This window comes from Cololabis saira, chromosome 6, assembly GCF_033807715.1.
Source record: "Cololabis saira isolate AMF1-May2022 chromosome 6, fColSai1.1, whole genome shotgun sequence".
NCBI lineage: Eukaryota > Metazoa > Chordata > Actinopteri > Beloniformes > Belonidae > Cololabis > Cololabis saira.
Genome location: NC_084592.1, coordinates 18819149 through 18847117, shown reverse-complemented (window position 1 = coordinate 18847117; position 27969 = coordinate 18819149). Strand labels below are relative to the sequence as shown.

At 39.3% G+C, this 27969-nt stretch overlaps 3 protein-coding genes across 4 annotated transcripts; 1 reads left to right on the top strand and 2 right to left on the bottom strand.

Annotated features, from left to right (window-relative positions):
- Positions 1-43: 43 nt before the first annotated feature.
- On the top strand, positions 44-3890 carry scrn3 (secernin 3). Its single transcript, XM_061723501.1, has 8 exons — positions 44-80; positions 330-497; positions 602-783; positions 990-1189; positions 2611-2823; positions 2910-3072; positions 3164-3344; positions 3439-3890. Exons 2-8 carry the CDS (start codon positions 342-344, stop codon positions 3598-3600), a joined length of 1257 nt encoding a protein of 418 aa, XP_061579485.1. The 5' UTR covers positions 44-80; positions 330-341; the 3' UTR covers positions 3601-3890.
- On the bottom strand, positions 3646-14132 carry gpr155a (G protein-coupled receptor 155a). 2 transcript variants are annotated; one of them, XM_061723498.1, is made up of 17 exons: positions 13969-14132; positions 13743-13786; positions 12276-12797; positions 10896-11295; positions 10425-10593; positions 10156-10311; positions 9481-9564; positions 9249-9369; positions 9046-9130; positions 8664-8754; positions 8354-8555; positions 7352-7441; positions 7040-7170; positions 6634-6729; positions 6468-6529; positions 6239-6376; positions 3646-6018 (listed from the first exon to the last, which is right to left on the bottom strand). In XM_061723498.1, the coding sequence occupies exons 3-17, from the start codon at positions 12718-12720 to the stop codon at positions 5823-5825; spliced, it is 2466 nt and encodes an 821-aa protein (XP_061579482.1). In that variant the 5' UTR covers positions 12721-12797; positions 13743-13786; positions 13969-14132; the 3' UTR covers positions 3646-5822. The 2 variants fall into 2 exon arrangements, with proteins under 2 accessions (XP_061579482.1, XP_061579483.1); XM_061723499.1 differs by lacking the exon at positions 13743-13786.
- Positions 14133-15734: 1602 nt separating this feature from the next.
- On the bottom strand, positions 15735-24564 carry LOC133445930 (acetylcholine receptor subunit alpha-like). The gene is made up of 9 exons (XM_061723500.1): positions 24361-24564; positions 23359-23501; positions 23229-23273; positions 21309-21418; positions 20704-20899; positions 19789-20026; positions 17565-17788; positions 17139-17378; positions 15735-17045 (listed from the first exon to the last, which is right to left on the bottom strand). Exons 1-9 carry the CDS (start codon positions 24401-24403, stop codon positions 16917-16919), a joined length of 1368 nt encoding a protein of 455 aa, XP_061579484.1. The 5' UTR covers positions 24404-24564; the 3' UTR covers positions 15735-16916.
- Positions 24565-27969: the final 3405 nt, after the last annotated feature.

Sequence of the window (27969 nt, the reverse complement as noted above, 5' to 3'; positions counted from 1 at the left end):
GTTTCATTTTGGCCACGTGACTTTACTGTTTCCGTGTTAGTGACGTCAGCTGTGAAACTGAAGACGCTCAGATCAGACTGGTAAGGTTGTTTTGATTCTCTTAACTAAACTCCTCTTTCTATCAAACGTTCAAAATCAAGGTATAGTCCTTACAGTGACGTATAAAGTCGGGGGTTTGCTGCTGTTTAAATATTAGTAATAAGATGTATATTATTATTAACTTATGTTTCAAATTACATAAGCAGCTCAGGTTTGCTCAGTTAATCTGAAGACAGGACTGACTGTTTGAGTAACAATCTTGACAATCTTTGTTTCTGACTCCCTGATAGTGTGTGAATAAAATGTACCCGTCTTCCTGTGACACCTTTGTGGCTTTACCACCTTCCACTGAGGGACAACGCATCATATTTGGGAAAAACTCTGACAGGCCGTGTGATGAAGTCCAGGAGGTTGTTTACTTTGCTGCCAGAGACTATAATGCAGAGGAGAAAGTTGAGGTAGGTGACAAAAATAAATATTTAATATAAGCCCTTAGTTTTCTACCAGACCAGTTGACAGCTATTAACAGTTTTTTTTTGTGTCCTGTGACATTTGTAAATAGTGTACCTACATAGAGATTGCACAGGTTGCCCATACTTATGCAGTCGTGTTGAGCAGACCGGCATGGCTCTGGGGGGCAGAGATGGGAGCAAATGAGCATCAAGTGTGCATTGGAAATGAGGCAGTGTGGGGCAGAGAGAGTGCCGACGGTGAGGAGGCTCTGCTCGGCATGGATCTTGTCAGGTAAATAATCTCTAAAACAAACAATCATTCCATGCTCCTGTCAGATGATTAACTATACTCCTTACTCTTGAGTTGCAAAGTGTATTTTAATTACTTTATAAGACACTAACAGGGTATTTTTTTAGTTGTTTTTTTGCCAGATCTAAGTCTAAGTTTGTGACAAGATGATGGATGACACTTGCATCTGTGATTCCCCGACTGTACAGGCTTGGACTAGAGAGAGGTGATACAGCTGAGAAAGCTGTCGGTGTTATCGCTGAGCTGCTGGAGAAGCACGGTCAGGGAGGATCGTGCATGGAAGATGACAGTGGTTTCACCTACCACAACAGCTTTCTCGTCTCAGACAGGAAGGAGGCATGGGTGCTGGAAACGGCAGGAAAACATTGGGCAGCAGAGAGAGTGCAAGGTAATTACCAGGGGAGGATAATAGAGATTTGAAACTTAGTAAATGAAAGCAAAACTCACTTTAAGCACCGCATTTATTTACACAAAAGCATGGTCCACATATCAAGCAGTAATACATATCGTTAAGCTATGTGAAAACTAGTACTTCAAAGGTTTGACAGTAAATGATCAACTTGTATATCTTAAAATTTTCTGAATGGAGATAGGAAAGATTCACACTTGCTATTTCAGAGAATGAAAGTGAAATTGAGATAACTTATGTAGCCAGTTCACATCAGATCTCTTTCTTACAAAACAAAACTTAAAAAACCTTAATGTACACGTTTTGTCCACTAGAGGGAGCCACTGTTTTTTTTTCCACCTGAAAACTTTCCAATTCCAACACTTTCTTAAAGGGATTGTGACATGAAAAACAAATTTTTCTTGATTTTTTGTGTTTTGTTGGGTGTCTTGACATCAATTACACCCAAAAAACAACAAACTTTTAACATTCAGTGTATTGTGTGCTTTCTGGGATTTTCCGCATAACTGTGCAAAAACGGCGCATCTGGTTTGGTGGCGGGCCGTTACGTAACGGCCCGCTAAATCACCGCCCCCTCCACCCAGCTCCCTGCCTCCGCTCCTCTCCAGCGCACCATAAAGGCTGATTTATGGTTCCGCGTTACACCGACGCAGAGCCTACGGCGTAGGGTTACGCTGCGACGCGCACCATACGCTGAACCCTACGGCGTAGGCTCTGCGTCGATTTAACGCGGAACCATAAATGAGGCTTAACACGGAGCTGTTTAGAGCGTCTTTTGTTCTAATCACCGGAGGAAAACTGCTAAGAAGACCCGCGGCCACTGACTGGACTTAAGATAAGGGGACAGTGCTGCTTGCATGCCTTTATTTTTATGATTGTTTGCTGTGGTTCTCCCTCCTGCTCTTCCGTGCATGCTTCGCCTGTCGCTCCGACGCCGCTGTGAGCGTATGGCTGGGCTGGAGGAGGTTTGGAGGAGGAGCGGAGCAATGATTGACAGGAAAGCGGGGAAAGGAAGCATTTTTCACGGCGCAAAAAAACACTGTAATAAAAAGCCAGGAAAAGAGTACTAAGAGTGAAGTTTTTCTTGTTACACTCTTTTAGACACATTTGAGGGATGTTGGCCAAGACTTTTAATAGTGTTAAAAGCATGTTAAAAATGATGTCACAATACCTTTAACATTTATACATTGAACGTTTTTATATTTATTAAACTATATGCAGATAGTTACTTTGAGTCTGCTTTCTTTATTGCTGCTGTCACCAACAGCATGCTAGAAGCTGTACTGGGTTGATGAGTGAATGCATAACTACGTGGACCCTGATTTATGCAAGGTTTTCAAGTTAAACATTATTATTGCACAGTTTGGGTTGAATCGTGTCATTACCTGCTTTGTCTTCAGAGGGATATCGCAACATCTCAAACCAGTACAGCATAACAACCAAGATTGACAAGGAGCATCCACAAATGAGGGCATATGCCCAAAGCAAAGGCTGGTGGGATGGAAAGACAGAGTTCAACTTCGCTACAGTCTACTCCTTTTTGACTACAGCCAGGATAGAGTCTGCCGGCAGCCGATACTGTGAGGGCAAGAAGCTGCTGGAAAAGAGCAATGGTTCGTTTACTCAGATGCCACTTTGGAAAATTGCAGTCACGGCAGGAAAAAGGTTTTTTATCTCCTGTTCAACTTGTTTACCGAAGGTCAAATTACCGCCGACGCAATGATGAACATCCTGAGAGATAAAGAGAGTGGCATCAATATGGAGGGAATGTTCATGACAACAGGAAGTATGGTGTCTGTGATACCCACACATGCCGCTCTGCCGGGGGTTCATTATTTCACAGCTACTCCGGACCCCGAAAGGTGACTTTCTCTTGAGCACAGAAAGCCCTCCAGGAAATAAAGTTTGACTTCAATTACAAATGATTTACTACATCATTCTTCCGTTCAACAGGTCCACATTCAAACCTTTCATCTTTGTGAAACACGCGGTTCCGTTAAAGGAGACTACCTCTCCCAGTTTCGGTGCAGACGACCCCGTGAAGAAGATGCCTCGCTTCCAGACCAAGCCGGATCGGAAACACCCGCTGTTTGTCAAACATGAACTGGTGGCTGCCATCATCGAGTCCAACAAGGTTCAGCACTTTTTTAAATCAGTAACCCGAGTTCAGCTTAGTGATGTCTGTTAAAATGTTCCTAATCTTTTTTTCCTTCTTCTTCTTCTTTTAGGACAGAGGAGAGAAGATCACACATGCCATGAAGCAGCTCGAGAAAGACTCCATCAAAACAATGGAGAAGATTCTTATGGAGGGCATTGAGGAGCCGGATATTCTGGCGAACCTGTTTTCTGGTTCCGTTCAGAAAGAGATTTCCATTTACGGCAAAAGCTGAATAATGTGAAACGTAAAAAGCACGCAGGAGGCTCAAAAGTATGTCAGTAGCAAGCTGTTTCTGAGTTCAGCTTTTAATCAGGTACCAGTGTGTACATGCTTGAATACAATCTCAACACCACTGAAAATAAACACACAAAACATCAGTAGTAAATTAAATAAATGCAAATAATGCAAAATATGGATTACTGTTTTTGTGCTTTTCTCTAATGAACAATTGAAATGCTTAAACAACAAGTTTGTTGTATGTATATCGAGGGTGATAAATAGCAATAATTCTGAAACAGATATTATCATTTATATTTGCAACCTTTGACACAGAGTGTGATATACATTGCATTACAATAAATGTCATTAACGGTAATCATTTTTCAACATTTCAAATTATTATAATTTTATTTTGGCTTCTAAAAAAAAAAAACATGAAAAGGAATTAATCTTTACTTTCATAGTTATTTCCCTGAAGAATATAATAGCAGCATCAAATTTTGGTTTTGAAGCTTTATGTGCAGAAGTTTAGTCAAGATGAGTACTATTAAGTACACACACCTGAGTACCACGACCACGAGGTACGATCAGTAAGCCCTGGTTATCCTCTGGTGGACAAACATTTGGGATCATGTTAAGATGCCACTAGTCACCAACTCCAATCAACCCGGATTTTCTAACTCAAGATCTCGAGCAACGTTGGCAGAAATAGTCACATATTTTCATCTAGAAAACAAACATAAGGGATTTGCGCAATTCAAGCTCAGAGCATCTACACAAGTGAATGTGTACATTAATAAGCTTCTCAAGATCAGTGTCAGCCACACGATTAAGGCACGGTAGATCTGATTAAAATGACATTTGGATGTTCTCTAACTTGGCATGTCAGACACTTTCTGCTTTGTTGCTTTCAGGGTGAACTAGCACAGTTAAAGGCTCCTGAAAGCAAGCACATGGCAAAACATACACGGCCTACTGCCTACTTATGTCTGTCGGATCATTTTCTATTGCACCAAGGTTAACAAATTTGAAAAAAGAAGAAAAAAAGTCCCAGAATCAAAGGTTTTCCAACTCTCCAGAGATCCAGGCATGTCCCTCAGTAGAGCGACAGAAGAGTCGGGAGAACCTCTCACTGTCAACATGCAGGAGTAATTTTGTTGTCCCTTATTTCCCATGTAACAATCTTTTCACACATAACCTGCTAAAAAGCAGATAGGGTTTGCAGTATAAATAAATTAAACCTGAAATAATGTTATGCTACAAATCCTGCTCCATGAGTTTGTTATTTAAAACAAATATACAGAAATGTATCAATATGGCCACAGCCACAAAGATGAAGCGTTGAGAATGGTCTACATCTTTGGTTGAAGAATTCTAAGAGATCCAAATAACAATATTAATGTTAATAACAATTCAAAAACATTTCTGGTTCATTTTCTATACCCTGTTCTACCATAATGCAAAGTCACATTTTACATTCAAGTTATTTAAACAACCAAACTTGTGCCTAAATCCAGATTAGTAAACAACCTGGCAAAATGCTAAAAACTGAAACTTAATCCCATCTTCCCTTTACTCCCGATAAAGGAGCGACTTTGTTCTTGGAGTGAATATGTGCAGGGGTCTCAACGTTTTGAAAAAAACACCCCAAAAATACATTCAGCAGATACATTTGAGCCCCGTTTTTCCCTGCACCAACCAACTAATGTGGTTAATGTAAAAACCGTTCTGTGCCTAATCAATTACATAAAAGCATCAAATAAAACAACAGTAAATCATAGCACGTGTGTTGACTGCATAGAAAGTTAAAATCTTAGTCTTTCAAAGTCTTATTTGACCTCATAAAACCAGCAATCCCTTATCTAGTCTAATAATCTAGAAATTGGCAGATTTATATCCCTGTTTTCAAGCAGTGCAGACTAACTGCTGAGACCACCTCACCTGCTGATAATATGACCACAGTGAGGTTTATTCTCATCTGGACATCTGGTAGACGTCGACAAATGCTGAGCGACCATAAAACCAAGGCAGCTGCAATTTCTCATTTCACAAATGTTAAATATACAGAATTTAACCACACAGTGAGTTCTTAGTTATAAAATGCACAATGCCCGGTGTTATTTTTAGCTTCAAAAGTGTGTCGCACTTCTGATCACACCTAAAATCCACGTCTGATATCTAAGGGATACAATTTGTAGTGGAATCGTTGTGATGAAATGCGTTGCCACCTTTGTTTTATGCAATAAAGTAGTAGTAGAGTTGGCCGTCTTGAAAGCTGTATTCCTCCTTGATGTGCTGAAGCACACTTCCCTGCTGCAGCTTGGTGCCGTACTGCACAGCCGCGCCGCGGTCCTGCACCAAACCCACCCGCTGCAGCCACTCCACCAGTTCACAGCCCAGGAAACAGTCCACCGAGGTCTTCTCTCCACACCTGAAAGTCAATAAAGCATTCAGATGCAAGCGGAGAAGGAGCTGACAGAGCCCGAATGCACCACAAGCAATGCGCGAGAATCAGTGTTTAAAAAGCATTTTTAAAAAGGTGATTCTGATTTGTGGCTAACAGCCAAGAATGGGCTGTAGATTGGACGCCGGAAGAACTGTTTATTCAAGATATTCTCTAATCAGCTGTGAGTAAGACCCAACGTTCTCACCTCCTTTTCCTCACAATGTCATGAAAACACTGCTGTTTGTGGTATTTGGTGAACTGGGTGCAGGTCATTCTGATGTCATCAGGTAAATCCGGTTGTGGCTGTTCGTTCCGTCTCTTTCTAAACCACTGATTATATAACCTTTTGAAAAAAAAAAAAATACACAGACACGTAATACACGTTGAAAGAGCTTTGACATGTGCCGAAGCTTCACAACATCAATGTTTCTTACCTTTTAAATGGCAGTAAAATCAAATGCTTGTCCAGTCCAAAAAGAGCGAAGGAGAGAAAGCCCTGTCAGCAGAAAAAGGAAAGGTGATAATTAGGAACCCTGTGTGGTACGGGAATGAACAACCAGGATTCTGAGATCGTGTTATTTTCACATTTCAAACACAAACCTGTCCGTAGTTGGCTATAGCACAGAAGAACTGCAGCTCCAGATAGAGTTTTCCAGGATCCTCGTCGTAGAGCAGCCACAGGCAGCTGGATAAGTTCTAGCGGAGGATTTAAGACTTAGACACTGGTCCTGCATTTACTTCATGCCATAAAAAAAGTTAATGTCATATAATCCTGCTATTAGACTTACAGACAAGTACATGAATCAACAAGCAAAAACAACTAATACAAGTAAAACACAGGGTTTTCCATCAATATTATTATCATTATTTTAACCGTTTTTCTAAGATTATTGTGCTGACAGAAGTTTGACGTGTCAAAGCTCCTCCGTGTGTATCAGTTGTGGTTTATGACGAGCTAAGTATAATAATGCAGATGCACGACGGCAGAAGGTGGTGTTTTACTCACCACCAGCAGGTTGACAGTCAGAAGCAAACACATGAGCACGTGACGGACCACTTGTCTCTCTGCGACCTGCTGGGTCTCCTCCATCTTGGTGAGGAGGCAGTCTGTTGACACGCACCTGTTGTCGCACTGAACTGTGGGGCGGAGTGGGGGGCATTTAGCAAACATGGGACAAGACTAACCACTTTCCTGCTCCTAAAAGATATTTCTTGGAACATTTAGCATCAATATTATTCATATCTGGTTTACTTTTCTCACATTTTAGATTTTCACAAAAAAAAAAAAAAAAAGGTCAGTTGCTTATCAGGACCGTACCGGTGTCTGTGGTTGGTGCGTCGCTCATGGTTGTGCCAATGATCATGTCAGGCATGGGCAGAGGTGGAGCACACTCACACATGACGCATTCTGATAAAGAAAACAAACGTTAAAGTGACTCAAAATGTGTCTGAGCACTTCAAGTTAGCGCTCACTAAAAGCAGGAAGTATAATAGTACTTGTTTCAGTTCGTGCATTTGGCAATACTATTGACTGGTGTAAGAATATCAAAATAGAATACGTTTTAATAAGGGATATTTAAATATGTGTAGGTCACCCACATCCCTGTGTATGCTCAAGACAAGGCGATCAGTGCATTTTTGGTTCCCTTTCTTCAGCTTTGTTTTATTTCATGGTATTATATGACGATGATCACAAATGGACTAAAGCAGAAAGTACTGGGTTATAAATGCCTGATAATGAATAACAATATAAAGGGATAGGTGTAACTGTCTCATACAAGCTTTGTTTGTTTTCTATTTAAAATGTCCCGAAATTACTTTTGCTGTAAAAATCACACACAAAAAAGAATTGAAAGATATTTCTTTGCTCCTTATTTGTTCTATCGATTAATTTAATTAATGACACTGGATTGGTAATAACACTCTATAATCATATTTTGTTGTGCAGGATAACAAATTAGGCATCTAAGTGCTGCTTTTGGTGCATAACATTTCTATGTCATCATTCTTTTATGAAATTAAACTTATGCAAGATGACATTTTCAGCATGATCATGTTTCCTCCAGAGAATGACATGCAAAGGCTTTCGGTTTCCTTTGGTTTTTGCTTCTTGGTTTTGTAACCAAAGAGGACTTTTCTGGACATGTAACTGAAACTAAATATTAGGGAACAGGGTGATATTCTAAAAGATGTTACAGTTAGTAGTATTTAGTGACTTCAATAGAGAACCTTTGCGATTTACCAACCCAATCTTTGGTGCATGAAGGTGACGTACACAAAAGTTCACACTAAAGTGAAAAACACTGTACTCCACAAGTACCTCTGTCTCCTTCTGGGGTTACCGACTCAATCAGAGTCTGGTTTTCTGGTTCAGCTTCAATCACACGATCATCTGCGTTGTAGAATGAAGAGTTTCCCCCTTGATTTGGGTCACTTTGGGCCCAGCTTCCTCTGCTGAGACACACGAGTGAGCCTCCTCCCAGGAGGATGCTGAAACTGACTACAACCGTAGTGCAAATGATCTGACAGGAAAAAAAAAAACACACACAATGCAGACTGTTATGCATCTGTCCATTATTACTGAAGATGAGAGGAAAAACGGGAGGATTATTCTGCACGTGTTTCATTACCTGCAGTCTGCCATAGAAGAAAGAACAATCAATAGTATCAGGTATCTTTTTCCCAGAAACCAGCAGAACAGCAGTTACTAAAGTCGGGATCCTGTTATGAAACAAAGTCACTGATAGCATCAAAATGTCCAACAAACAAAAAACGTCAAAATTATCCCTGAAAAAGGGATCTAAGACCCTAACTATGTAAATTTGGAGGAAGGATAGTGTTAACTCTGTGAGATTATCCTCAATACAGTAGTATTGATGAACATTTTCATGGTATCTTTTCATGCATGCAAATCTAAGCCTCACTATCATATAATTATAGCACAGGCGCCTTGGATATTTGTTTGTTTTGTAAAACAAATACACTATCTTGCATTAACTAGAAGTGACTCACCCCCAGCCAGCGATGACCAACAAGCCTGGCGACCCTCTCAGATCATCGTACCTTTTCATGAGCACAATGGACAGTGCAATGAAAGCTAAAACAACAAAGAGGTGGGTTACAAAACTGACAATCACACTTCAGATTTCAGAGGTCAAGTCTTAATGAACGCAGTTGATTGTGGCGCTCCTGTGTGCGGTTTGTTGTGCGTCTACCTGGCCAAATGAAGCTGCTGTAGAGTGAAGTACATAACAAGGCGAAGGTCAGGACCTGCCCGATGAAGTTGTCTTCCTTCACCACAAAGTTCCACAGGATCATCCCGATGCAGGTTAGCAGCTAGAAACCGCAGCATAACAGTTATAAACATTAATCAACTGTAGTGACATTTCAGTCATTTACTTAATGGTAAATAAGATGCATGTCGAAGATGTGTGGCAGCATATTTACCTGCGCCAAGAAAAGGTTGACTGTAAACATGTGAGGTAGTCTCTTGAATTTCTTACTTAAAAACATAACAGCAATTGTCCACACCTATCAGATTATTGAAAAAAAAGAAGCATATTTCCTTTAGAACATAAGATAGTTTTGCACAGATGGTGAACACTATCTGCAAATATATTTTATTTATGATAATAATACAGTGTGTTTTAAAAATTGGACCAGAGCCGAAAAATGTAATAATATGATAATGAAAACAGCAAACCAAAAGCAACGGTTCCTAATTGTAAGTTCCTAAAAACACACAGTGAAAGTGAGAATGAGGAAGTGCCAGTGAAGCATCTGTTAGGCCCCACATCCTCTAAACACTTGAGCCTTTTCAAGATCGCCTGTTTTGGATCTTGAAATCATCTGTTATGATAAATTCTTGTGGGTTTCTATCGTTCGTCTCGAATGACGCAATATCACATGAGAAGATGTGCAATATGAACCGATAACTAATTATGGAAAGCGCAGTGACCTAAATAATCATAAAGGGCATAAAGGGAGACAACTATGTACATAATCAGACACATAATATACAATTTATTATAACTTTAGTTTCTAAAAAACAAAAGAAACAGCTGATAAAAGTCTGGTCAACAACAAGCTTGCAGGTGTCACAATAAAGTGAAAAAAACTCACCAGTGCAACTAAGCTCACTATGCTTGTATTAAAACTGACGTTCTGCAGTGAATTGATCAGCAGCTGGGGGTCCATCCACTGGACCGTGAGTAACCAGGCCGAGACGTACATTATCGGAGCAGAGAGAAAAGTGCTGATCACCATTCCAGAGGTCACCTGTCAGGATTACACAAAGAAAAAGAAATGTCTAGAGAGGCTGTAAAAGTAGTAAAGAAAAAAAAAAGCTTTATGGAAGATCTAATATGAGTAGATAACTTTCAGGAACTCACAACTTCTAGTTCTGCGTTATAATAGACGGCATAGATGGCCACACTTGGTGCAGTAGGAAACACTCCATAAAGAAAGGCGTAATCGGAGAGGCTGGAGTGGTTCAAGGAGCTGGTGTTGCTGTTGTCCAACAGATTCACCATGTCCTTACAGATCAGGGGCATTAATAATCTGAAAGTCAAAGCAAAAGAGTTGGGCCATGTAGTATCACTTGAACAGCTGGTTTACACTGTAAAATGCTCTATTCTGATCTATTATCATGCTATTTAGTCATAAAGGGACATCACTCTGGTAACTAATGTGTTGTGGGTGGAGAAAGGTCTGACTCATCCAAACTATCAGCACAAAACAACATGTTGGGAGGAATTACAGCTCAACGCTCCAGTCTACCGACCCTGTTTACACTACTGAGGCTTCTGGTATATAATGCCTATGAGGTCGGTGTAATAAAAGCCTGAATGATTTCCACTCACAGTTTTGCAGTGATGAGTAATATCAGTGTGACGACTGTGGATCTGGTTAGTTTTCTCAGCTGGCCCACCATGGACAGACCCAAGTAGAACAGAGCTGCTCCTCCAAAAGAGTTGGCCAGGCCGTCCACGAACTCCGCCATGAAAGGAGGGATTGTCTGGTGCAGGACAAAGTGGGCGATGATGCCAATCACAACCATGAAAACAATGGGGTTCTTTAGGACCTGCAGCAGCACATGTCCCACGATCACTAGTTTGCGCTGTTGGTGGTTTTTCTGATCCTTCCACTTCTGGATCTCGCAGAAGGCAAAGCCAATGGGATTTAACAGTATCAGGGACACAGGTGCCACCAGGTAGATGTACTGGAGGTACTCTGGGTATGTGCTTCGGTAGAGGGCTTCAACTGAGGATGAAAAACATTCGAACATTTCCTTGTTAGTAAAAATGAAAGCTCACAAACAGAACTTTGCAAAATGTTGTTATACAAGGAAGCATAGAGACAAGGGCGGACACCTGTGAGTAGCGCAACACGATACACATTTATCGAGGTTCTGAAATCATTCTTTCTTTAGTAATCCACATTTATTCAACTCTGCCTTGAAATAAGCAAACACAGCATGAAAAGTATTGAGTGATGTTAATTTAAATCTGTATTATTTATGTGGGGAAAGAGACTCAAATTAAACCAATTCTTTTTTTTTAAGCACCAGTGATAACCTTTTTCAGGATCTGAGGGTTATCATCCTTTCCAGGATTGGAAACAACTCCATGTAGGAGCGGGAATCTTTCTGACGCCGAGAGCTAACGACTGTAAAAGTTATGAATTGCATAACTGGCAGCAAAACAATGAGTTTCTTATGTAAGAATATAGCCTGCAAACAGGTTCAACCTGCTCCAACTTCTACATTGCTGAAATACTTAGTTGTCATAAACTATATATCTCTTCAATTTAACTACTACTGACATAAGCATCCTTTAACATCTGTTTATAAATTTGCAACTTACACTCAAGTGCTTAAACTGTCTTTTTTACCCTCTTTTTTCACATAAACACTAATATAACTCTTATAAATAGTGGATAAAATGTGTTTCTTCATTTTTTTTTTTTTTATGATTGTCTTGTTTATAGTCTCCTTTGGTTTGATAAATTCGGGGCATCTTGCAAGCACAATTTGAAAGCATTCAAGTGCTTCAAACTGTCTTTTCTACCCTCTTTTTTGCATAAACACTAAAATGGCTCCTATAAATAGTGGATAGTGGACAATGTGTTTCTTCATTTTTTTGTTTATAGTCTCCTTTGGTTTGATAAATGCAGGGCATCTTGCAAGCATAATTGGAAAGCGTGAATTTGAAACTTCTGTGGGTGTCAGGATAAAAACGTACCTATTGGATACCCCAAGGCAAAGTCATTGCTCTGGGTGGCAAATATGGAGAAGATTCCAGCCTTGCTGTAGCGACTGGCAGGACTGGCGACTATCAGAGTCAGGAGGCACACAATGCAAAACACAGACACTTTGGCAATGAGGATGCTCCACAGGAATGGCCAGATGACGTCGCTGAAGTCCAGGAGAACCATGTTCTTAAACAGCAGCGCAGGGAGCGCAAACTTGGACACGAAGTTCCCCAATCCTTTGGCCTGAGTGGAGGTGATGATGTTCGTCTTCCCTGCGATGTACCCGCACAATATTATCCCGAAACACTCCAGCAGAGCCGGCAGCAGCTTCTCTATGGACATGGAGGAGGAGAGGTCGGGAGGTTTGGATGCATCCTCCTCCATGTGGGTGAAGTTGAAGCCGGTGGCTGCGGCCGGCGCCTCCATCACTGTCATCAGGCTCGTTGTCAACACACGTCGAGTCCAGGGGCGTCAATTGGGTATGGCAAGGTATGGCAGCCGCCACACCTTGGCTTCAAGGGAAAATGTAAATGTTTGTTTTTTAAATACATTTATGGAATTACTCTGTGTCTATTTGTATTGATTATTCTGTTACTTAATACATATAGAATAACTACAAATGCAAATCCGAACAACATGATCGATTTCACTAGTTATTATACACTGCAAAAACTCAAAATCTTAACAAAAATATTTGTCTTATTTCTAGTTAATCAAGGAAAAAAAGGGGTCTCCCGCACACTGTAAAGTCAAATGCAAAAAACTTTAATAGGGTAAACAAATAAGCAACGTTTCGGTCCACAGGACCTTTCTCAAGCAGAGATTTTTGAAAAATCTCTGCTTGAGAAAGGTCCTGTGGACCCCTTTTTTTCCTTGATTCACTCCTACCTACTCCAACGCACCTGTTTCACCAAGTCTTTTTTTAGGTGTGCATCAGCCTCCAGACCTTTACTGTCTTATTTCTAGTTAAAATGTCAAATTTTTAGTAAAAAAAAATCTCATTACATTTAAGACAAGACTCAAAAACAACCATTTTCACCTGTTTCAAGTAGATTTTCACTTAAAATAAGTGGAAAAATCTGCCAGTGGAACAAGATTGTTTTGCTTGTAATGAGAAGATAAATCTTGTCCCACTGGCAGATTTTTCTACTTATTTCAAGTGAAAATGGACTTGAAACAGGTGAAAATTGTCAAATAACAAGTTATTTTTCTGGTGATGACTCTTGTTTTACGTGTAATGAGATTTTTTTGACTAAAAATGGGACATTTTAACTAGAAATAAGACAAATATTCCTGGTAAGATTTTGAGTTTTTGCAGTGAGCGAGACTGCATTTATAAAAGTTCCAATTTTCTTGACCACACAGATTAGCTCCATAGCAGACTTCTGTGATGAGTATTTACTGGACATGTTGATTGATACTCTAGTTAAATTCTGTGATTTGTAACCTTGCCATACCTTAGTAAGACTGAATTGACGCCACTGGTCGAGTCACATGCAAACTGTCAGATAATGAAAGCGGAAGACAAGGGGGGGGAGAAAGTGTTACATTCTCAATTAAATCCTCACGTACCATTTCATGACTGAAATTCTGTGATTAAAAGGCGTAAAGGTGTTACCTAATAGTCCACAGACTTCTGTGACTTATTAAACTAGTATTAGACACAGATAAGGCTCAGTTTACCTCTGTGACAGCGGCTGCGCCCTCTCATGTCGGTCATAGTTCAGTCGCTCAGCCGTGAAGACTAAACTAAACCAGCGAGGAATATTTAAACTGTAGCCACATTAATGCAAAGTAATATCTTTATAGGATATCCGAGGTTCATTCCTCTCAAAACTGAAATAAACATTACATACGCACTGCGGTAAAGTGTTATAAGCACGTTGCTTAATGCCCCGCCCCCACAGACGGCTTTTCATAATCTCTGATTTGTCAACAGACTTTGACCAATCAGATTGCAGGGATGGTGAGGGGGGCGGGTCTAACCTCGGTTCCACTATCTGTCAGTGCAGTGACGGTTGTTTTGATCAATGGGGGTGTTCTGCCAATTTCTGCTACCTGCCGAGAAATGCGTCTTTGTGGTTCTGCGCATGCGCACAGTCGATTTTCAAAGTTTGATTGCCACGCTAAATTGATAATGGGATGTTGACAGAGGTGTCAAAAGTATTCACATTCATTACTCAGGTAGAAGTATAGATACTAGAGTTTAAAAATACTCCTGTAGAAGTTGAAGTATCAACTCAAGTTTTTTACTCAAGTAAAAGTATAAAAGTACTGGTTTCAAAACTACTTAAAGTATAAAAGTAAAAGTAATGTAAGGGGGAAAAAGCCATTAAGGACAAAAGCCATTGAAAATGAATGCAAATATATTAAAGAACCATATATGTGTACTATTGACCATTAACATGTGTTTCAGAGAGCAGGAGATATGATGACTAGTTGCCTATTGTAGGAGTAGCCTACTATAGTATTGTAATGGTGCAAAAAGTCAAACTTCAGAGGCATGTTATCATTTATCCTAACCTTTATTGGAATGTACATCCAAGTTTAGTTGCAGGAATCTGAGGGCAACGGATGTAAGAACAAAACTGCACAAGAACATCTGTGCCACAACCACAACCAAATTCACTCTATCCGGATGGAGCAATTTAACTGGATAAACTGGCCGAAATGAAATAGAGTAACGAGGCTGTTTTCAAAAATGGAAGGAGTAAAAAGTACAGATAATTGCGTGAAAATGTATGGAGTAAAAGTAAAAAGTCATCTGAAAAATAATTACTCCAGTGAAGTATAGATAACCAAAATTTCTACTTAAGTAAGGTAACAAAGTATTTGTACTTCAAAAATACACTACCCATGACATGAATCGCATTACACTTTGTGAACATTATACGATAAGAAAAAAAAACATTTTTTGGTAAAGCAGCAGAAATTGGCAGAACAGAGGCCACGGTTTTAAGCTGTTTGGTTGTTTTGATTGGCACACCCTTTTTGTTTGTTTTATTGATACCCATGACACCTAGAGCCATGTGGTATGGAAGTAAAATAACTATTACCTGCATAAAAAAGACAAAAACTAAAATAACAAAAACAAAACCTGGCCAATCAAAAATAGAAAATGTAGAAAAAAATGTATCCTCAGAATCAGAATTAATGCAATTCAATTTTCAATTCAATTTTATTTATATAGCATCTATTACAACAGAAGTTGTCTCTAGGTGCTTTTCAGAGACCCAGAACATGACCCCCGAGCAATTATTACATAATTATTACATAAACAGAATCAGAATTAAGACAGGGAATTTGACTCGGTTATTTTTGTTCACTGTAAAGTAAATAGACAAATGACAGCTCCGTCCAGAGGGGAGGAGTTCAAACAGACTGTCCTGGGTCTGCAGAGGTGCTACCTGCCCGTTTTCTGGTCCAGGACCGGTACAGGTCCTGGATAGATGGGAGGTTAGTCCCAATTATCCTCTCCGCAGACCTAATTGTCAGTTGCAGTCTGTGTGTGTCTAGTTTGGTGGCCGATCTGAACCAGACAGTGATGGACATGCAGAGAACAGACTGTATGATGCACACATAGTAGGGCCCTTTTTAGGAATTTGTTCTTAAAAGAAAAGAAAAGCAGCTGCACTAACCTTTTTCTGATCACAAAACCCAATAAAACCCTTAAAAAGTGCTTAATGCTTGCAGTTTTTCCCTTTAAACTTAAAGGATAAAACGACACAACACTCACCAGCCTCCAACAAAGCACGACTAAGATCTTGAAATCCTTGTCTCAGGAGTTTTAAATTAACTTGCACATTCAAAAAAGATGCTTTTGCTACATGGGTCTAAAAAGGAGGGCATAGGTCTGTAAGAGCTGCCATTGTTAGAAAAATAAAATAAAGTGTGCACTTGTGTATGGCATGATGAACAATGTTTTTAAGACAGTGATTTCACAAACTTTTCCTGGGTTCATGAAGTCCATGACAGAATCATCCCTGTTTTTAATGCAGTACTACCTGAAAGCTCAAAGACTGCAGACATCCAATATTCATTTTCAGTCATCTCGCTCTCTCTCTATCTCTCTCACACACACATACATGCACACACACAGATTTCTCCAGGTTCTCAGAATCTTCTGACGATATTATAGACAATGATTGGTGATATATTTAAAATATTAGCAATTTTACACGGGGGAACAATGTTCTGAAAGTGTTTTATAGTCTGCAAATCTTCATAGACTGATGGACATCTGCACAGCTTTACTTTTGAGAGACTTTGCTTCCCAACATTTATGAAACCGTGGTTGTAAATCTACAATATCTGATTAACTTCATGTCCCTTAGTGAAGTTCTCTGATCACAGTTGTTGATTATATGTACAAACAGACAACATTTGTAACTCTTCATTTATTTTTGATTAATAAAACATCTTAGATGATAACATATGCACTCGTCCCTATAAAAGTCAAAATATACCAGAGATGCACTATTGCATATAACATATTCTTATGTATATGCAAAGCAGAAACTCCACAAAACAAACGCAGAGAGGGACAATTACGGGGATATGGAAGGTTTTAAATATAAAGTATCTTCAAAAACTACAATTGAACACATGTAATACATTTAAAAGGTTTAACTTTAAAGCCTGCTGAGCTCAATGAGGCGGCCTGCAAACACGCCTAGCGTGCCAATGAAACACACAGCCATGAAAACACACAGCAGTATGTGATCCAGCACCATGGCCACAAACTTCCACTCTTCAGCTGCCTGAGAAAAAGAGAAAGCAAAAAGAAAATACATCACCAGGACTGAGAGTAAAACCATGCTAGAAAAAAAAGTTCTCATTAAAATGGTAATTACATTGTTTGATTCCTCATCTGATTTCATGGTTTCTGCAATGTACTTGACTCCTTCAATAGCACTGCGGACATCAGGATTCTTGACGATGGGTGACTGGTAAGGCGTGGATTGGGTCTGGTTGCCAGAGATGTCTGAGATGTCAAAATCAGTGCCGTATATGGTTTTATTCGGCTGCTTTTCTTTCCCTGGGCGTTTCATTGTTGAGAAGAACATGATGTTGGGAATAGTTTCAATAAAAACCTGCCAAATAAATAAAAAAATGAAGGAGAAGAAAACGTTAGAGGTATAAATAAATACATAACTAGGAGTATTCCAGGCTCCTAACACTAGATGGCACTGTAACACTGAGTTAAAAGAATAATTTAAAAAAAATGCGAGGCTTGGGGAGAATCATTTTTATCCTTTTAGTTCCTCTTATGTGCTCACCTTGCGGACCCAGTTCGGCATGGTGTGAGTGCTTGGAGAGCGGTGGTGGGTGTTGATGACAATGACAGTGATGATGATGGATGCAATGACAAACACCATGGTGAAGAGCATGTACTTCCCGATGAGGGGCACGGCGCTGGAGGTGGAGGGAATCAGCTCCACTATGACCAGCAGGAACACGGTCAGAGACAGCAGGACAGAGATGCTGAGAGTCATCTTCTCACCTGGAGAACACAGAAAACCACTTTCAATGGATGTTTCTTGTCTGAAACCACTATGAGGCACATAATGTGTCAGACAATATTAGTTGCTGAGGGTGAAATATAAGAAGTCAGTAAAACAGTTGGGTTCCAACTCCCCATGAAAATGTCACATTTTGGTGAGATTAACCTGGAGCACGATAGCAGCAATTAAATTACACACAATTTTAACTTCAAAGTTCATTTGGTAGCAAACAGTCCATATCAGTAGACAGATTGCATTAATGTGATATAAACAAAGGCTTCATATGAGTCACTGAAAGATACATTTCCTACGTCATCTCAAAGGTCATCGGGTAAAACCAAAATAAAAGCCTATTAAATAATACAATAAAATTAAATATATATACGTGATGAATATCAGTTTTGATTGCTGATCACCTAAGGATTCCCGAAAATCATTCAGTTTAACAGGTTACGAGACATTTTTGAGCAAAAAAAATGGCAATTCAATGTTGGTTTTTGAGGGACTATGAGATTAAAAGGTTGAGACTTCTGTGTTACAGGTGCTGATAAATTGTTTTTGATGAAGATTAAGCTGTGGTTTGAATCATATAATGTCAGATTTCATGGACACCAACAAATTCTGGCAATAAATCAACTTTTTCTTTAAAAAAAAAAGAAATAATAAAAAAAAACGTCAGTTAGGATCCACCTCTTCATACTGCTCAGTTTGCCCTATGAGTAAATTATATTTCAACAGTATGAAACAGTTTTCTATGGGTTTTTTTTCTTTTTTTTCTTTCACAAATCCAACAATCGAACAAGTAAACTGTTTCTGAGCCTCTTATAGTCAAGAATGATGCTGGACATGTTTTGTTGCTGCTGCTGCTGGAGCTTCTCAGTGGAAACAGTGATTCCAGAGAGAGCAGGTTTTGGCACCAGCTTTTCCTTCACACCATCCTGTCAGCAGCCACATCAGAAACAGGGATCAAGTGATGTATTATACATTAAAGCAAAGGCCTGCTTTCAGACATGACAGCACAGAGGGACACTGGGTAATGAAGCAGACCGAACGCTGGGAAAACCGCCAGATGTGCACAGAAGCTGGGAAGTTTCTGCAGCAGTCGATGTAAAGGCACTTTACACTGATGGGTGGATTTGGCAAAAATTGTACCAAAACACGGCCAATAATGTACATATTATAAATAGATATCATTAGAGCCCGGTTTTGTTTATCCCAGTATTGCTAAAAAAAACTCAAATTCACCAGGTTGCACTCGAGAAAATCGTCTTCAATGAATGAAAGACGAAAAGGAGAAATTAGTAAAATAATTACAGTACTTACTGTATATAACTAACAAAAATCCCAATTTATTTTAGTTAGAGCAAATACAACATTGATTATGTATCCAAACTGAAATGAAAATGTAATGTCCTTTTGTTCTTTTTTCCAGGAAACAATAGAAGTATTTTTTTAGCTTCTTGCCAACTACTTGTGTCTTGTGTCTCATGTTTGCTCTCATTTATACAGATACTTTATATGATATTTAAAGTTTCATACCTGGAGGACAGCTATTAATCACTGTGGGTTTTACATTAATGTTATAGTATTAATTTAATGGGTAACATAAATACTGGAAATGAGAAAGAAATTCATACAACCAAGGTGAAAACGGTACGATTTCTATATTTAGGGTAAAATGCAAAATTGCTGTTTTTATTTATTTTTTTTCATTGTAGCCTGAATTGATGGTGTTTTTATTCTGATACTTTTTATGCCAAGATGAGCTTATACTTATTTGCTTTATATCAGCAATACACTAGCTTTAAAAATATTTTTATGGTCATTAAACAAAAGAAAACACAACAACCCCCAGAAATGCAAATGCAGATACAACATGCAATTCTTCAAATAACTTGGGGAAGACACCGCAGTGGTTGAAACAAATCATATTAAATAAAAGCATTTAATACAATTTTCTCATTAATGTCTGCAGAATATTTTGTCAGTATAAACTTACCAGAGTCTGTAGGAAGATAAAACACAAGGCCAGTCAGGAAGGAGAACAGCATGCAGGGGATGATGACATTGACGATGAAGTACAGCGGAAGCCTCAGCATGAGGAAGTGATACGTGATGTCCAGGTAAGGGGTGTCGAGACAGCAGGCGTAGTACACCCAGTGTTTCCAGCCACGGAAATCCTTCATCACCCACTCTCCACTTTCCATGAAGTTACTCAGATCAGGGCGGTCGTTTTCCTGTTAGAGGAAGTACACCCAGTGATTGCATCGCTCCTGGTTCATTGTCTTTCTATTCTTTCTATTCTAAGGTAGAATAGGTGATGATTTCAAGAAGAATGTTTCAGATAATGAGTTAAAGAAAATTTTACATTCCCCCAAAAAAACCAACATTTTTAAGTGTTCTTGGGTAAATATAATCTTCTTCATTGGAGGGAGTGTTAAAAACATCCCCAGTTATTTTATGGTTAATTAATTTTTTTGTAGATTGAAGCAGCTGGTTGCTTCTGGGCATGTCATGTTCTTGTCTTTGTACAATATGTTTCCTGAGCTGGTTGACGCTGGAATTGTGTTTTATTTAAGTAGAGTTGACCTTTTTCAACCTCTTAGGGTTTGTTGCATGTGTATTTTGTATTGTGTATGATCATAAATGGCTTAAATGCTCCGAATGCAACGTTTTAACATCTCCTACTGGGATTGCATCTGAAAAAGAAGTCCTATTTTGTTCAGTGTTGATTGAGCTGTATTTATAAAATATGAAAGCTTTGCCCAAGCAGTGCTGTTTTTCTCTGATCCGAGTCTAGATGTCTTTTTAAAGGGCTTTGACGGTAAGCTGGATTTGTCCTCGTGCTTACAGATACAACAGAACAATCTTGTAATCTAACTCTCAGTAGCAGAGTGTTTATGTGTAGTATTACTGGGTTGATGACGACCAACTTTCCGTCGTAGGTCCAGGTGCCGAGCTTTATGCTGCAGTTCTGCAGGTCAAAGGGGAAATGCAGCACCACGATTTCACAGTAACTCTTGAAGATGGCAGGTGGGTTCCACGTGATCATTCCAGTGTGCTCCAGCAGGACTTTAGTCTCATGAATGATGGCAAAGTCACCGTCGGCGCTGCGGGCACGGACAAACACAGGCCACATTAACACAACTTTATCTCAGACATTAATGCAGAGAGACACCAGCGCCTGAGGATAGAGCTGTTGTTGAAGCAGAGCTGGTTGTCGGGTCTAAACGTCAGCGTGTCAGATACAGCATATGGTCATTGTAGTGTGTATGTGAGAGGGGAGGGTGTTCAGCACTGAGAGGGCAGATCTACCCAGATGAAATCTGAGCTTTCAGAGGCTACATGGTGCAATATAGGAAAGCATGTTCCAAAATATCCTGAGCAAAAGTGTTGATTGTCTGGACAGGGTCAGGATTTTCCGGTCACTGTGAAGCTGACTGTAATTAAAGATTAAGCTTTCAAAAAAAATAAAAGGACAGGACTTATAGCCGGAGCAAATATAGCCGGATGGCATACTTGTTGTAGAGAACCAAATCTGGACGCCAAATGTCAGTGGAGGGAACTCTGATCTTTTTGATGCCGCCATAATCCTCCGGGTTCCACTGCAGGTTCACGTCTTTCCATTTCTGGAAAAATAAGCAGCAATAAAGAACCACTCTGTAAAGGATCGACCAGAAAACATTACGTAAACTCCCAGAGTGCCTCTCCAATGTGAATCGTACATCTTGCATAACATACAGAAAACTCAGAGACTATTTTTACCATCATTCTGTCCAAACTGATGTTGTTCTTGATAAACCTTTGCCGCATCAGCGATTCACCTGACTAACATCTGACTCTAGACTTTAGCTTTCATAGAGAGGATCTGAAACGACATTATTGTCCTTTTTTTCCCCTATTTTGTACTTACTCGTGCTTTCTTTTGATGTGTTTGATGTTTCTTCCCAGTTGTTGGAAACAGGGTTATGTTGTATTCCTGGAAACCACGTGATTACACGTTTCTCAAGGTTTCTAAACCAACTTTGTGGCTCCAGTTGCCTGTAGGTTTTGTCTCATTTAGTGCTAATTCACTGGTTAGGACTATCCAACATAACAAAGTAGGTTAAAGCAGGTAAATAAGTCTCAGTACAGATCAGCTCATAAAGTGTCATTAGATGATGAGACGGGAAGAAGATCAGCCTCGTCGGTGTTAAACTCTCAGATCAGCTTTACTTCACTGATTCTCTGTATAAGTCCTTGCATAAATACCACTTCATGATAAAGCTCTGTTGTATTTTATACCATTCAGCACAGAATAATATCCCTAAAGTTCACAATTATCTGTAATTTTATGTTTCATGGAACCGACCTTATCTTTGGATTCAGTAAGCCATCTTCACCTTCCAGCACAGAAATCCTTCTTCTAATTTTTGTACAAAGCTTATAAGTTATAGGCCTGACTTGATCCATCTCTTAGCTATCCTGTGTTTCCAGGCTTCTAGACCTCCCATGATGCACGGCTGAGGAGCAGCTCTCCTCCCATCTCCCTCGTTCGGGCTCCACATTAGCGTGTTTGTAATCTGCGGTCAGAGGTGTCAAGTAACGAAGTACAAATACTTCGTTACCTTACTTAAGTAGAAATTTTGGTTATCCATAATTCACTGGAGTAATTATTTTTCAGACGACTTTTTACTTACATTTTCACACAATTATCTGTACTTTTTACTCCTTACATTTTAAAAACAGCCTTGTTACTCTATTTCATTTCAGCCTTTAAAAAAAAACTATCCAGTTAAATTGCTCCATCCGGATAGAGTGAATTTGGTTGTGGTTGTTTCAGATGTTCTTGTCCAGTTTTGTTCTTACATCCGTTTCCCTCAGATTCCTGCAACTAAACTTGGATGTACATTCCAATAAAGGTTAGGATAAATGATAACATGCCTCGGAAGTTTGACTTTTTGCACCATTACAATACTTATAGGCAACTAGTCATCATATCTCCTGCTCTCTGAAACACATGTTAATGCTCAATAGTTCACATATATGGTTCTTTAATTATTTGCATTATACTAAGATGCATTAATTTTCAATGGCTTTTGTCCTTAATGGCTTTTTTCCCCCTTACATTACTTTTACTTTTATACTTTAAGTAGTTTTGAAACCAGTACTTTTATACTTTTACTTGAGTAAAAAACTTGAGTTGATACTTCAACTTCTACAGGAGTATTTTTAAACTCTAGTATCTATACTTCTACCTGAGTAATGAATGTGAATACTTTTGACACCTCTGTCTGCAGTTACCGTATTCTGTTTCTACTATTTGCTGTCCCTCAAATTCATGTTTTGTCTCGTCACTTTTTCACACAGATTTCACGCTGATGATATTTTTATTTATCTCTACAGAGCCGATACCTCTCTTGATGACAGAAGAACAGAAGAAAGAGATAAAAATCAAACCTGTTTCAGCCGCACGTTGCTGGTGACGATTTGGTTGACCTCATCCTGCGGGTCCAGAGACAGGCAGGTGATGACAGTCGGAAGAGATATTCATGCATATTTGGAGATACAGTGTAACACGAGGCCTCACCACACTGATGAGCTGAATGAGCTGAAGACCCACAGTGACAACCACTGCATCTTTGAAGTGATTGACGGGACGGACGATCTTGTTGTAACCAGTGAAAAGGATTTTAATCAGATTAGTTTCATTATCGGAGGCCAAGGCAGCACCTGCAACAGAAGCAACGGCGTACAGATAAAGGCTCATAAGCTGTTTCCCTGACAAGCTACAGTATGTATTTGGAGTCACTTTAAATAGTAAAAGAACCCCCTTAAGCGTCGAGAGGTCTCAAAATATTTCTTGTGCCAAAGAACATATTGATATTGATACTGATAGTTCAGGTGAACTGATTTGATTAACTTCCTTTTGGGGATTTCTGACTTTGAAATTGAACTTGAACTAATATGACTTCTCTGAAAATCTCTGAAAAGCATCTTCCTGTAGGTGTAACATCGTGAGTGCGCTTGTATAACAGACTGGATCTGACCGGTGTTGATGTCGTGAGTGTAATCGAGCTTTACAAAGGCTTTGTTGATGGAGAAACATTTACACGTACGAGGTAAGGTCTTGGATATGTGAACTCTCACTGTTTCCACAACTTATTTTGCCACAAGCCCCAGCTGGATCTCCTTTCACTCTTCAGCCAACATCGAGAGGAAGGTCACCTTACAGCAACGTGTTGCTTGAATGCTTCACTGATTCTTGGAGACACCGTAAACTAAGAATTTCCAACCTATGATTATGCAGATGACCCCATGTGAAGACAAACTCAAGAAAAAAGAGAACTACACACTTGCCAAACAGCCTCTTGTATACAATTTAAACGTGCTGTTTAGTTTTGTTCTTTGAATTAGTTATTCATTAATTAGCTTATCTGATCTGAGAGAAGTTGCATTGAAAACAGCCATTGAAGTCAGGTTTATTATTTCCATAAATGAACAGCCTTATTACGCTTACAACACTGAATTCTAATCAAATTAAATGCATTACTTTCTGCAAGCATCAAGCACCCTTTATTTAGCGTCTTACCTGCCAAAATGACCAGATGAAAAACAAATAATTCACTTTTCATTCTTCCCAAGAAGCTCAGGCATTCGATAACCACAATCCAGCTTTGACGCTTTGGCCGTTGGTAATTTGAGAGTTAAAAGAGGTTTGACCCACCAGAAAACTGTGTGAGCGTTGGTAAATGACCTACCGTACAGGCTCCAGGCTCTCCACTGGAAAACCCTGCTGTATTTGTCTGACACCGGATGCAAATAACTGCCCTCCAATGCGAGTCATTTGAGAGGGACACATTCCTCGTCATCTGCTATAAGTTCAACATACCAGCGTAATGTAACCCAACCCTGAACCATCTCACCATCAACATCATACATCCTTGAGGTGACGCACAGCCACTCACGTCTATGTTTTTCTTGTATCGAAGCTTGAGACTCAAAAACATATTTCTCAGTTGTGCTTGTGAAGTTAAATCATATAGTATTTGTTTTTTTACTTTCAAAAGCCTTGTTAACAGTTCTTTACTGCAAAACAGCCTCAGACATGAGCTATAAATACCCATCCTCAGGTTGTGGTGGGCACATGGTGTGAATAAGTCTGAAAATAGGGAAAAATTGACGTTTTTAACGCTAAAAGTGTAGATTTATAGAATATTTTAGAATCAACAGCTTTTTCTTACAATTACTTTTTTTAAATTTGATTAGTAATACATACCTTATAAATAATATCAGTAATATTCTGTAATTTCATTGTAACACTGATTCTTGATGACATGCCGGCATCAATAAACTACAGTAAAAAGCAAATGAAGGGACATGCTGAAAGAAACAAAAGATGATGTGAAAAATGAAAGATGTTCTGCTTTTCACTTTTGGCGGATTGTATTTAAATATCACATAAAGAACTTCTGTACTGAATTAAAAATGACAAAACTCCAAACCACATCTCTTTGGAAACAAGGGATTTTTCAAAAATGTATGTTATGAATTTCAATAACAAAAAAGCATCAGGAGCTATAACTGAACGTATGCTACAGTGCATTTTGCCGCTCCACTGAATTTGATTTTGCTATCATTAGATATATGAGGAAAGTATGATGTGATTTCTATTTTTCTTCTAGATGTTTATGGTATGAAACAGGATCAGTTTTTTTTTTTTACGTAAAATATGGTTACTTAAAACTTGTTCTGGGTTTGTTCAAATGTGATAAGAAATGTATTTTCATTGTAAAACCATGATCTGTAAAGAATAAGACACTCATTCATGAGTGTAAACCTACAAAACTGCATTTTATAAAAAAAAAATACCACTACAGCTACATTTAATAAAATGGGTTTATATGACACCAAAGCATAGTTGTAAATAAATATAATAATGCTCTAAGTGTTCATTAACATATAGGCAGCAGACAAACATCACGTTATATCATTTTTCATGATAACTTTTATTCTGTTCTGTCCTCTTTTTCCGTCTAGCCGCGTCTCCTCTGTGCTCTGCAGCCCCTCACCCCGCTGGGCCTGTGACGGGTCAAGCAACTCAATTTCCTCACATCCCCGATCCCTTCAATCAGCCAGCCACTCAACCACACGCCTCATTCATCTCACTTAGAGAAAAATGACCAATCTGGCAACATTTGAATTAAGAGAGATTTGACTCCATCTACACACACACACACACGCACACACACACACACACACACACCCAGCCTTTTCTGCAGTCACTCAGGTCACCTAAATTTACCTCAACGCTTTCTCCTTTTTCCAACTCTGGGAAGTAACAGCCTCCATTGTGTCACCCTCGCCGGAGACGGACACATTCGGTGCTCGGTCTGGGGCTAATTATAACTCTGTGAAGCTCGTCTCAGTGTGATTTCACTCTCTGGACGACTATAACCCAACGTGTTTACATGTGCTCTGCTCCTGCTCAAATGCTCACTGAATCTGAAAGAAAGCATCTTCGTAATATCTGCAGGGGGTTGATGAGAAATGGACATACTGGATGTTTATGCCTTGTTGAAGATTAGGAAGATTAGACAGCATTTACGGGAGAGATTATCATGCGCTTTAAGCGACACAAATTACACAAAATGTGAGCATAAATGCAGAAATACCAGAACTATTCCCTTGGATTAAACCCTGAATGTGCGATGTTGCAAGGAACGCATACACATACAAGATATCACACCTTTACATCGTGGATTGAACTCAAGCTGAGCAACATTTAAAATTCCCCTTTTAGCATTGCTGTGTGAAAGAAGGGATCACAAGGCAATTAAACAGAACGAAAACCATCTCAAAGACTTATTTCCCGTGAACTGAATGTTTCTTTATATTTCAGCACTTAGAGATGTATTCAGGTCAGCCTTCAGCAAGGAGGAGAGCATTACCATCCATTTCAGACAGAAAGGTCAGCTATCTCATGGATCACAGCTTTTCAAATTTACTCTCATTGCTGTGAATAATGTACACCGAGCCCACAATACATTTGGCAGGCACCACTCGTTCATGGTGTTATCACAGCATCCTACTCCGGGATAGGGAACTTGATAGCTTTATTGGCGTGGTTTACTCTCTTTCACAGTCGATGCCCATTGTAGATGAGGGTGTAATATATTTAGAATGGCTGATAATGGCTGGGGAAGGCTAAACGGTTGGATGAAAATCCAATTTTGCCACACAATCACCAGAGACAATTCTTGGTTTGGCCCGCATTAACTCAGTGAGATGTGGTGACAACACTCAAGTGATTAAATGTCAAGCAGTGATTGCCGCTCAAATGCTTTGTGATGAAAGTTGAGGCATAATGAATGCAAAAAAGGAAAGGGTTGGAAATAGAGCTGCAGACAACAAAAGCTATACAAATAATAACTAACTGTGAAAGCTCACATGTCCAAGGTTAAAGGAAGGATATTATAAAGAAATGTTGATATTAAAATCACAAAAGGAAAAAGCCCCCAAGAGTGTGACAAGCGATTGTGCACCAGTCCCAGATGATGTGCGTGACTGGTTCTTGGAAATTGGTTGTAAGAAAATAACCTGTGGGTAATAAAACCTGAAATCCATTAATGTCATGTGATTTTTTTTTTTTTTTTAATTTTTGCACATGTAACCAGAAATTATCAGCCTCTGATGAGCCCAGTGATCTCGGCCCCTCGGGTAATGTGGCTTTGCTTTTAAAATATCACTGAGAATCTGTGTGACTGATGTGTTGTTGAAGGGGTTCCTGTAAACTCATGTTGATGAAGCTCGCGGGCAGAAACCTGTCACTCCGGATATACGGACACAAACTCTGCCAGGGTCATTGTACAGCTTCAAATTAATGATGCGTTCGAGAAAATCTTTTAACCTGCATAAAGATACTTCGCAGCCAATGTTAATTTTCTGCTACTTCAACAAAAAAAGGATAAATAAATAAATACATAAATATTAAAGGGAGTTTTGCAATGAAAGAAAAATATATTCTTGCCACCAGATAACCCCCCCCACAACCACCACCAGCATAAATGAATACATATGCCACTTTCTGTGTGTGTGAACTGTGAAATGCCACAAAGTCAGCATTGATGCTGACTTTCTGTAACTATGACTCATGAAGCATTTGATTTCTAAAAGTAGGATTTAATAAATTAAAGCAATC

Bases quoted from the DNA above. Each gene is read 5' to 3' on its own strand.
- scrn3 (XM_061723501.1), top strand. From the start codon at position 342: ATGTACCCGTCTTCCTGTGACACCTTTGTGGCTTTACCACCTTCCACT. The intron at 3,073-3,163 runs GTGACTTTCTCT...TCCGTTCAACAG, and splicing joins GCTACTCCGGACCCCGAAAG to GTCCACATTCAAACCTTTCA. The intron at 3,345-3,438 runs GTTCAGCACTTT...TTCTTCTTTTAG, and splicing joins CCATCATCGAGTCCAACAAG to GACAGAGGAGAGAAGATCAC.
- gpr155a (XM_061723498.1), bottom strand. From the start codon at position 12,720: ATGACAGTGATGGAGGCGCCGGCCGCAGCCACCGGCTTCAACTTCACC. The intron at 10,594-10,895 runs GTGAGTGGAAAT...TTTGACTTTCAG, and splicing joins TTACTCATCACTGCAAAACT to ATTATTAATGCCCCTGATCT. The intron at 7,171-7,351 runs GTACGGTCCTGA...TCCGCCCCACAG, and splicing joins CGCACCAACCACAGACACCG to TTCAGTGCGACAACAGGTGC.
- LOC133445930 (XM_061723500.1), bottom strand. From the start codon at position 24,403: ATGAAAAGTGAATTATTTGTTTTTCATCTGGTCATTTTGGCAG. The intron at 23,274-23,358 runs GTGAGGCCTCGT...CTGGACCCGCAG, and splicing joins TCATTCAGCTCATCAGTGTG to GATGAGGTCAACCAAATCGT. The intron at 21,419-23,228 runs GTTTGATTTTTA...TTATTTTTCCAG, and splicing joins GCAACGTGCGGCTGAAACAG to AAATGGAAAGACGTGAACCT.